Source organism: Nannospalax galili, unplaced genomic scaffold (genome assembly GCF_000622305.1).
Source record: "Nannospalax galili isolate Female #2095 unplaced genomic scaffold, S.galili_v1.0 scaffold1622, whole genome shotgun sequence".
NCBI lineage: Eukaryota > Metazoa > Chordata > Mammalia > Rodentia > Spalacidae > Nannospalax > Nannospalax galili.
Genome location: NW_008348203.1, coordinates 281,707 through 293,471, shown reverse-complemented (window position 1 = coordinate 293,471; position 11,765 = coordinate 281,707). Strand labels below are relative to the sequence as shown.

Here is an 11,765-nt window from a genome sequence, read left to right as displayed (position 1 = left end):
TAATATCATATCTTCTGCAAAAAGGGATAATTTGATCTCTTCTTTTCCAATCATTATTCCTTTAATTTCCTGCTCTTGTCTTACTGCTCTTGCAAGAGTTTCAAGCACTATGTTAAAGAGCAGTGGAGATAGTGGACAGCCTTGTCTGGTTCCTGATTTCAATGGGAATGCTTCCAGTTTTTTTCCATTAAATCCCAGCACTTGGGAGGCAGAGACAGGCAGATCTCTGTGAGTTCAAGGCCAGCCTGGTCTACATAGTGAATTCCAGGCCAGCTGGGGCTACAGCGAGACCCTGTTTCAAAAAGAACCCCTCCCCCCAAAAAAAGAATGATCTTGGGTGTGGGTTTGTTTTATATGGCTTTCATTATGTTGAGGTATGTTCCCTTCAGTCCAATCCCTCTAGGACTTTGAACATAAATGCATGTTGAATTTTCTCAAAGACCTTCCCTGCATCTATTGAGATGACCATGTAGTTCTTGTCTTTGAGCCCATTTATGTGATTTATGATGTTTATTGACTTACATATATTGAACCATCCCTGCATCTCTGGGATAAAGCCGACTTTATCATAGTGGATGATTATTTTGATGTGTGTCTGTGAATGGGGCTGGGGGAGTCAAGGCGGGGAGGGCAGGTTGTGCAGGCCCAGGGAAGAAGAGGGAGGCGAGGGTGGGACCAGGAAGTGGGTTCGTCTGGATGCAGTGGTGGTTCTAGACCCTGTGGTTCCAGAACCAGAACTGGGTTTGTCTGGATGCACTGGTGGTCAGCCCTGGTGTTCTGGAAAGAGGCTGGAGTGTTGTGCAGCCCGGGGAAGCAGAGGGAGGTGAGGGTGGGACCAGGCCCAGAGTGCTCCTGGGGACTGCGAGAAGGAACTGGGTTGGCCTGCATGCAAAGGATCAGGAAGCAGTGGTGGTTCCCCCTGTGTTTGGGGTGCCAAGAGAAGGAATGGGACAATACCCAGGCTAGGAGGAGAGATGGGTGGGGGAGCTGGGAGGGTGAATGAGGCTGGGAGTCAGGGCGCGGTGGGTTTACACAGGAGAGAGGCTGGCGGGTTGTGTATTTTATTTTTAATGTTGTGCATGTCTTTGTGCATGAAAATACAAATACCCACAGAGACCAGAAGAACTCTGGTTCCCAGGACCTACATGGTAGTGCACAACTGCCTGCAACTCCAGTTTCAAGGATCTGACACCCTCTTCTGGTCTCTATAGGCACCAAGAACACAGGTGGTGCACATACATATAAAAAATAAATGCTGGGCATGGTGGTGCAAGCCTGTAGTCCCAGCACTCAGGAGGCAGAGGCAGGCAGATCTCTGTGAGTTCAAGGCCAGCCTGGTCTACATAATGAGTTCCAGGAGCCAGCTGATTTTAGCCATAGAATGTTTTAGTATCTTGATTACAAGATTCTTTATCAGCTGGGTTTGGTGGTATATGAATTTAATCCCAGAACTCCAGAGGCAAAAGCAGGTGAGTCTCTGTGAAATCTAGGACAGCTTGCTCTACATAGTGAGTTCGAGGCCAGTCAAGACTACATAGTTATATAGTGAGACCCTGTTTCAAAAAGACCAAAAAAAAAAAAATAATAAAAAAGAATAAATAAATAAATATACTTTTTTTGGGGGGCGGTCATTTTGAAACAGCTGGCCTAGAACTCACTATGTAGACCAGGCTGGCCTTGAACTCACAGAGATCAGCCTGCCTCTGCCTCCCAAGTGCTGGGATTAAAGGCGTGCACCACCACGCCCGGCTTTCTTTTGATTTTTAAAAATATTTTATTTGTTGCCAGGTGTGGTGGCACAAGCCTTCAGTCCCAGCACTTGGGAGGCAGAGGCAGGCACATATTTTTTTATTTTATGTGTATGAGTATATTGACTCCATGTTGGTAGGTAGGTGCACCCATGTTGTGCATTGCCCATGGAGGTTAGATGAGGATTTTGGATCCCCTGAAACTGGAGTTACCAATGGTTGTTAGCCACCATTTGGATGCTGGGAATTGAACCTCTGCAAGAACAGCCAGTATGCTTAACCTTTGAGCCATCTCTCCAGCCCCATAATGCCAGAGCCTGTTTTCATAGCAAATGGATAATTTGTGTTCCTGTTGCCTACCCACAATTTTCCTTTTTGAGATAGGCTATTGCTGTATAATCTAGGCTGGCCTCAAACTCCCTATCCATCTGCCTCAGTCTCTTGAGTGTTGGATTAGACGTATTTGCTACCATGCTACCTTTGATTATTTATAGACAGGGTCTCATGTAGACCAGATGAGCCTCAAACTTGCCGTGTAGTTAAGGCTGACCTTGAACTTTTAATCTTCATGCCTCTTCCTCCCAAGTGCTGGGATTACAGGTGTGTGCCACCATACCCAGTTTTATTTTTGTTGTTTGAGACAGGGTCTCACTATGTAGCTCTGCCTGGCCTGGAGTTCACTATGTAGACCAGGCTGGCCTCAAAGAGATATACCTGCTTTTGTCTCCTGAGTGGTAGAATTAAAGGTATGTACTACCATATGTGGTCTTTTTTTTTTTTTTTTTAAACCATACCCAGTTTTTATGTGATGCTGGGGATTGATCCTAGGACTTGGTGCATGCTATATAAGGTAAGCACTCTAACCACCCAGTGACATCTCCAGCCCAGACTTTAATTTTTTGGAAATTAAATTAGGCCTTTTTTTGGTTTTTAAGGGATAACATACTCATACTATTTTGGTCCAAAACACGAAAAAAAAATTTTTTTTAAACTTATTATTATTTGTCTTCTCTCTCTCTCTTTTTTTTTTTTTTTTTTTTTTTTTGAGACAGGGTCTCCCTGTAGCCCCAGCTGTCCTGGAACTCACTATGTAGACCAGGCTGACCTCAAACTCACAAAGATCCACCTGCCTCTGCCTCCCAAGTGCTGGGATTAAAGGTGTATGCCACCATGCCCCACTGACAGGGTCTCCTTGTAGCCCCAGCTGACCTGAAATTGCTATGTAGACCAGGCTGGCCTGGATCTCACAGAGATCCACCTCCCTCTACCTCCCAAATACTGGGATTAATGGCGTGTGCCACCATACCCAGCATTTTACATATTTTTATTTATGCTTATAAACATAAGCCACCTCTCTAGTTCCCACTTATTTATTTATTTATTTATTTATTTATTTATTTATTTATTTATTTTTTGGTCTTGAAACAGGGTTTCCTGTAGCCCCAGCTGGCCTGGAACTTTCTGAGTAGACCAGACTGGCTCAGCTCACAGAGATCTGCCTGTCCCTGCTTCCTGAGTGCTGGTATTAAAGGTATGTGCCACCACGCCGGGCTTCCCTTTTAAATTTGTTTTTTGGTCTTTTTGAGACAGAGTCTCCCTGTAGCCCCCGCTGGTCTGGAACTCATTATGTAGACCAGGCTGGCCTTGAATTCACAGAGATCTGCCTGCCTCTGCCTCCTTAAGTGCTGGGATTAAAGGCATGCGCCACCACGCCCAGCCTTAAATTTTTAAAAAATGTTTTATTCATTATTTTTATTTTATGTGTATCAGTGCATTGCTTTCATGTATATAAGTGCAACCATGACTCAACCATGACTCATACTGCTTTTACCTTTGAGATTATTTCTCATTGTAACTTTATAACTTTTATTTTTATCTTATGTGTATGAGTGTTTTATCTGCATGTATGTAAGTGCATACATATGTGCAAGGCCTGAGGAGGTCAGAAGAGGGAGTCAGATCCCCTGGAAGTGGAGTTAACGTTCATACTGGTATCTAAACGCAAGTTTTCTTAAGAATAGCCTGTGTTCTAGACCACTGAACCATCTCTCCCGCCTCCTTGTTGTATATCTTAACATTTATATTAATTTAATTTAATTTTTTAAACTGTATATATTTCTCATGATAATTCTTTCTTGAATTGATAATCCAGTTCTGTTATCAGGCTTGCCACAATTATGCCTTCATAAATTAAGGACGTATTTTGTGATGATGTCAGAATTCTCCAGCTGAGATCTTTAGCACCAATTTCTTGTAACAGTTTACTTTAGAAATCATTTTAGGATAGATCTGCTTCTCAGTTGCAGACACCCTAGACTTCTCTTAAGAATGAGTTATCCGGGGTGTGGAGGCACACACCTTTAATCCCAGCTTTTGGGAGCCAGAGGCTGGCAGATCTCTATGAGATCAAGATCAGACTGGTCTACATAGTGAGTTCTAGGCCACCTGAGGCTATAGGTAGACCCTCTCTTTAAATTTGTATTTATTTATTTATTTATTTATTTAGTGTATGAGTGTTTTGCCTGCATGTATATAAGTGCACCTGTGTGTCAGTTCCTATCAATGTCAGAAGAGGGTATTGGATTTCCTTGGAACTGGAGTTAGGGACAGTTGTTAGCTGCCATGTGAGTGCTGGGTCTGAACCCTTGTCCTCTGCAAAAACAGTCAGTGCTCTGAACACCTGAACCATGTCTTCAGTACCTAAATTATTTCTTTTTGAAGACCCTGCCTTAAGCCGGGTATGGTGGTACACACTTGTAATTAATCCCAGCACTTAGGAGGCAGAGGCAGGCGGATCTTTGTGAGTTGGTGTCCAGCCTGGTCTACATAGCAAGTTCCAAGCCAGTTGGAGCTACAGGGAGACCTGTCTCAATAAAACCAAAAAAAAAAAAAAGAAGGAAAAAAAAAAAAACAACAAACCATTGTAGAATGGCTAAATTGAGCTAGGTATTGTATACATGATGTTACATACTTACTAGAAGCTCTTCTCTTTCATGAGGGGGCTACTTTTACTTGAAAGGATTCCATCTTACTGGTCCTTATGATCTAATCATCTCACAAAGATCTGTCTCTTAATAATAACCATAACATTGGGAGTTAGGATTTCAAAATAGGACTTCTTAGAGGCACAAACATTCAGTCTGAAGCAGCATAACAATATCCTTGGTTTGATTCTTCCTGCTATCTCAATTTGCCTCCATGTCTATGCTTTTGTCTTTGAGGTCATTTTCTGTCTTAATATGTGATAATACTTATGCAATTGGTGGTTTTAAATCCTAAAGACGAGTGCTCACAAAAACAAAAGATGCTGGAAGATGGTATCCTTGGTTATAAAGAAATAATGTCTATCTATCTATCATCTATCTATCTATCTATCTATCTATCTATCTATCTATCTATCTATCATCTATCTATCATCTGTCTATCATCTATCTATCTATCTATCTATCATCTATCTGTCTATCTATCTATCTATCTGTCTATCTATCTATCTATCTATCTATCTATCTATCTATCTATCTATCTATTCGATCTAATCTATCTATCTTGCTGTATACACCTGGCTGGCCTGGTATTCACTCACTATGTATCCCGGACTGACCTTGAACTTGAGGCAATCTTCCTGCCTCAGCCTCTTGAACACTGGAATTACAGGCATGCATCACTATGCCCAGCTAAGAAATAATAAGTATTTAAAAAAGATTTTTAAATTTATATTTTATGTATATGAATGCTTTGGCTGCGTGTATGTAAGTGTACCACACGTGTGCAATGCCTGCAGAGGCCAGAAGAGGGCTTCCGATCCTATGGAACTGGAATAAATGGGAGTTATGGAACTGGAGTTGTTAGCTGAGATGTAGGTGCTAGGAACAGAACCTGGATCCTCTGCGAGAGCAGCAACTAGTTCTCTTAACCTCTGAGCTTCCATTCCATCTCCAATGGTCTTTCTAAAAGACCATCTGCTAGGTACATATTGTGCATGCCTGTAGTCTCATCATGTTTGAGTCCAAAGCAGAAGGATTGTGCATTTGAGGCCAGCCTGGTCACAAACGGAGACCCTGATATTGGGGGGTGGGGAGGAGGAGGGATAGTGTGAGTTTTTATTTGAAAACATGAAGAAAGCCCTTAACTGCTTACATTGTTTATGTAGTAATTGTATTGATTCTGATGCTAGGTAGCTTTTCTGTACTTTTCTATTTCCTTTAGATCCTACAGGATATAATGTTTGAATGTTAGGCTGAGAAGAGACTAGGACAATTTTTGCTTTACTCTGGGGGCCTTGGGCTTAGAAGTCTGTTCGGGAATGAGTGAAGCTTTTAGCTTGTTAGGTCTCTGTAAGTAGGCTACTAGCTTGGGGAAATTGCCCAAGTCAAGGTATAGTGATAGCACGAAGTCATTTAGCTGCATGGGATGGGTTGTCAGAAGAGCAAGAAACACCACTGACAAATAGTGGAGTGGTAAGTTAGGATGGACACATATCCAAGTAACAGGAGGTGGAGTCTTATGAGGGTGGTAGTGGAATACTAACAGTTCAGACTGCCATCCACGCCGTAGGAGCTGCTGGAGGAAGAGTCATAGTTTGAGGAAGAGTCATTCTGACCTCTTTACAGTAAAGTGTGGGTTTTCCTTTGTTACCTATTGGAACGTCTTTTATTTCCCTCATTGTATCCATTCTACTGCCTCTGTCCATTTAACTTTCAGCTACCTGTAGTGTGACTTGAAACTGTAGCTGTAGCAATCTTTTTTTTCCTGAGATGGTCTCCTTATTTAGCCTTAAACTCAAGATCTTTTGAGTATTTATAACATTTTTCATCAGTCTCAGTTAAAATTGTTGGTAGGGATCCTGTGAGTAATTTTTATAAAAATTATGTTCAAAGCTGGGCGTGGTGGCGCACGCCTGTAGTCCCAGCACTTGGGAGGCAGAGGCAGGCGGATCTCTGTGAGTTCAAGGCCAGCCTGGTCTACATAGTGAGTTCCAGGACAGCTGGGGCTACAGGGAGACCCTGTTTCAAAAAGACAAAAAAAAAAAAATTATGTTCAAGCTTGGTATGGTGATATACCCCTATAATTCCAGTGTCCAGGAGGCTGAATGGGAAGATTGTGAATTTGAGGCCAGCCTGAGCTACATAGCAAAATCCTTACCACCAAACCCTAAAAAGATTGAAAACAAAAATCAGACTGAACACATTGGGAAGTGAAAGAAGACTTTGGAAGAGAGGGAGTTAGAAACTGGTCATTGAGATTCCTTTGAGTTTATCTGGAAGTTGCTATACAGTACTAGAAGTGGTAATGAATTCTGGGTGTTTGGTCTACCCTGATTGATGGTCCTAGATGTGAAGGATAACTCTTCCTTCCTCTAACATGTTATCTTTTTTAAAGTGGATGGATGAGACTTTCCTGCTTAGGTTGTCTGGCTTGGTTTCAATTTCATCCTGTGCTACAGTGCTGCAAGCCCTAATGGGTTTCTGTTTCGTAAATAACAGCTCTATCAAGAGGTGGCACCTACCTTTAATCCCAGCACTCTGGAAGCAGAGGCAGGCGGATCTCTGTGAGTTCAAGGCCAGCCTGGTCTACATAGTGAGTTCCAGGACAGCTGGGGCTACAGGGAGACCCTGTCGAGAAAAAAAAAAAAAAAAAAAAAAAAAAAAAAAAAAAAAGATATAATTTACATACTGTAAAACTCATGCATGTAAAGTTTATAAATCATTGAGTTGTACAGCAATCATTAAATCCACAGTCAAATTTAGGTTTTTTGTTTTTTTTTTTAATTTCTCAAAGAAATTATATGACTTGGCACTTATTTTCCACTTCTCTAATTCACTCTTATTTTCTTTTATTTTAGTTGTTTGGCTTTGTTTTTAAAAGGTGCTTAGGGTAGAATCCAGGACTTCATACATGGTAGGCAAGTGCTTGATCACTCAGCTGCCCGCACAGAACAACTGTTTTCTATGGATTTCCCAGTTCCAAATATTTTATATAAATAGAATCATGAAGTATGTGCTTTTTCTGTCTAGCATTGTTCACTTATAAAATGTTTGATAGTTTATCTGTGTTGTAATATATATTGGAACTTTACTCATTATTGTCAAATAAAGCTATTGTGTGAGTAAACCACATTTTATTCATTAGTTGGAGGATTTTGAGATAATTCCAGTGTTTTGTTTGGGTTTTTGTTTTGTTTTGTTTTTTAGGAGAGAATCTCTCTATAGCTCCAGCTGGTCTACTTGCTAAGTGGACAAGGATGGCCTCAAACTCACAGAGATTTGCCTGCCTCTACCTCCCATGTGCTGGGATTAAAGGCATGTGTCACCATGCCCGGCTCAAAATGTGGCTTCTTATTTCTGAAATCTTTTTTTTTTTTTTTAAATATTTATTATTTTTGTTTTATGTGTCTGAGTGTATTGCCTGCATGTATGTGAGTGCAATGCTATGGAGATCTGAAGAGGGCTTCGGATTCCCCTGGAACTGGAGTTAAAGATGGTTCGTAGCCGCCATGTGGGTGCTGGGAATCTAACCTGGGTCCTCTGCAAGAGCAGTCAGTGCTCATAACCACTGAGCCATCTCTCCAGCCCCTATTTCTGAAATCTTTATCATTAATGTGACATGATCAGTTCACCTCTTGGCTGTTGAGAATAAAGCTACGAATATTCATGTCTATGATTAGGTAACCATTTTCATTCTACATTACCATTAATTTGGATGAGGGTTCCAAATTCTCATGCAAACACTTGTTAGTAGACTATCCTTTTTTGTCTTAGCCATCCTTGGGGATGTGAAGGATTCCTTACTGTTTTGTTTTGTTTGTTTTGAGACAGGGTCTCACTATGTAGCCTTGACTGGCCCGGAGCTCAATATATAGACCAGGCTCATTAACAACTCAGAGTCCACCTGCCTCTGCCTCCAGAGTGCTGGGATTAAAGGCATGTGCTGCCAACCTTGGGTTCTTACTATATTTTTTTTAATTAAAAATTTGTTTGATTGATTTATTTTTATTTTATGTGTATGAGTGTTCTGTCTGCATATATGTAAGTGCACTCATGCGTTCAGTGCCCACAGAGGCCCAAAGAAACTGTTGGATCTCCTGGAACTAGAGTTAGAGATGGTTGTTAGCCACCATGTAGGTGCTGGGAACTGAACCTGGGTCTCCTGGAAGAGCAGCCAGTGCTCTTAACCACTAAGCTGTCTCTCCAGCTCTTAATATGTCAGCTTTTAGATTTGGTCTTTTTGAGACAGGGTCTCCCTGTAGCCCCAGCTGTCCTGGAATTCACTATGTAGACCAGGCTGGCCTTCAACTCCCAGAGATCCACCTGCCTCTGCCTCCCAAGTACTGGGATCAAAGGTATGTGCCACCATGCCGGGGTACTCCTCTATATTTTTATACATATATTTCATTGGGTAACAGAGTTTACTTGTCTTTTCATGTACTAATTGACCATCAGATTGTTGCAAAAAGATCTATCTTTTGCACTGTTTCAAATCAGGATATGTTTTTATTACTGAGTAGTCAGTTCTGTATGCACATCAGAATATGGATTCTTTTTTTACTTTGTTGTTGTTGCTTGTTTTTGAAATAGTCTCACTATGTAGTTCAGGGCTGCTTAGAAGTCACTATATATGGCTGGGCTTGATCTTGTAATCTTTCTGCTTCTACCTCCCAAGTACTGGGATTTCAGGCCTCTGCCACCCCACCTATGATTCAGTTTTTTCATTTTTACTTTCTTGATGTCCTTTGGAGTACAAAGTTGTTGGAGGTTTTGTTGTTTTTTGTTTTGTTTTGTTTTTGGAAACAAGATCTCATGTAACCTAAGCTATCTTTTGATTCACTAGGTTGGCCTGGTTGGTCTTGAGTTCCTGATCTTCTTGCCTCTACCTCTTATGTGCTGAGTGTTACAGGCTTGTACCACCACACTGGCAATACTGTCAATTTTAATATAGTTTAGTTTGTATTTTCTTTTGTATCTTGTGACTTCAACATCATATCTAAGAGTTTTTGCCTAATTCAAGGCCATAAAGATTTATGCTTACATTTCTGATTTTTTTTGTGTGTGTGTGTGTCTTTTTTGAAGTAGTGTTTCCTTGTAGCCCCAGCTGTCCTGGAACTCACTATGTAGACCAGGCTGGCCCTGAACTCACAGAGATCCGCATGCCTCTGCCTCCAGAGTGCTGGGACTACAGGTGTGCACCACCACGCCCAGCATATTTCTGAATTTTAAAAATCTATTTTTATTTTATGTGTATGAGTATATTGCCTGCATGTGTGTAAGTGTACCCGTGTTACGCAGTACCCATGGAGGACAGAAGAAGGTATTGGATCCCCTGGAACTGGAGTTACAGACTGTTGTTAGCTGCCATGTGGGTGCTGGGATTCGAACCCAGGTTTTCTGCAAGAACAGCCAATGCTCTTAACTGCGAGTCATCTCTCCAGCCCCAAAGATTTATGTTTATATTTCTACCTCCCTTCCTTAAGAGTTTAATAGTTTTAATATCTTGCTATGGGTCTTTGTTCTATTTTGAGGTATTTGTTTTTATGTTTGTTTTTTTTTTTTCTTTTTTTTGGTGAGGGAGGTTCTTACTATGTATCCCTGCTAGCCTAGAACTCACTATTGTAGACAAGGCTGCCTTTGAATTTGTAGTGATCTTCCTTCTTCTGCCTCTTGAGTGCTGGGATTACAGACATGTCCCACTGTAGATGAATTAATTTTTTTTTTTTTTTTGGTCTTTTTGAGACAGGGTCTCTCTGTAGCCCCAGCTGGCCTGGAACTCACTGTGTAGACCAGGCTGGCCTTGAACTCACAGAGATCCACCTGCCTCTGCCTCCCGAGTGCTGGGATTAAAGGCATCTGCCACCACACCTGGACAAATTAAGTTAATTTTTGTGTATGATATGATGGCGTCAGCTTGATTTTTCTGTATAGATAATTGTTTGTCTCAGTACCATTTGTTGGAGTAAGTTGAAGCCCATGCCTCCACAGGATTCTACCACTTAGCTATATCCCTGCCTCCTCTTAAGTCCCTTTCATTAATCATAAATGTAATGCAGGATTTTTTTTTTTTTCAGTGCTTAATTGGCCTCTTCTCCTTTTCTTCTTGACAGGAATAGAATAGCCATATTTTGAGGTGAACTAACCCAGTACATCATTTTGTGAGCCAAATGGTATATCCATGCTCCTGTAATAATGTCTCCTTTTTTATCATTAGACAGATTACATCAATGCCAGTTTCATGGATGGCTACAAGCAGAAGAATGCTTACATTGGTACACAAGGTAAGCTAGTCTGGCCTTACATAGTGATTTTTTTGCTACCTATGTGTGGATTCTTATTTCAAATGATGGGTATTGTTTTGCTTTTATTGCTAGAGATTCAACCCAGGGCCTTACACAGCTATGCCAGTGCTCTACCATTGAAGTATTACTTCAGTCAGATGACATAATTTTGTATGGATGTATGTATGTGTGTGTGTGTGGGTACATGCACCTGTGCATGGGTGGAGGCCAAATGCGGGTATCAGGTGTCTTCTATCACTCTGTGTCTTTTCCTTTTTTAAAAAACAATTTTATTACTTTTGTGTGTATGCATATATTGCCTACATGTATGTAAGTGCACCCATGTTGTGCAGTGCCCACAGAGGACAGAAGAGGGCATCTCATCTCCTGGAACTGGAGTTATGGATGGCTGTTAACCTCCATATGGCTGCTGGGATTTGAACCTGGGCCTCTGCAAGAACAGCCAGCGTTCTTAACCCCTGAGCCATCTCTCTAGCCCACCTTTTCCTTTTGATGAAAGATCCTTCACTAATCCTGGAACTCAGGTTATTTTGGCTAGGCCATCAGTCAGCAAACTCCAGCAAAAATCTTGTCTCTGTTCCACTTATTGCTGGGTTTATAAGATGTGTGCAAGAACGTGTCCAGTTTTTACGTGGATGCTAGGATCTGAAATCCAGTCCTTATGATTGAACAGCAAGTGTTTTTTGTTTTTGTTTGTTTTTTAATTATTTATTTATTTTTTAATTTTAATT

General features: G+C 41.2%; 1 protein-coding gene across 2 annotated transcripts in view; it reads left to right on the top strand.

Annotated features, from left to right (window-relative positions):
* The window catches only part of Ptpn9 (protein tyrosine phosphatase non-receptor type 9), a 108,103-nt gene that overhangs the window by 75,086 nt on the left and 21,252 nt on the right, over positions 1 to 11,765 (top strand). For both annotated transcript variants that reach the window (XM_029569229.1, XM_008844877.3), the window contains exon 9: positions 10,947 to 11,013. In XM_029569229.1, the coding sequence (XP_029425089.1) occupies positions 10,947 to 11,013 (67 nt within the window). The remainder of the gene's footprint in view (positions 1 to 10,946; positions 11,014 to 11,765) is intronic.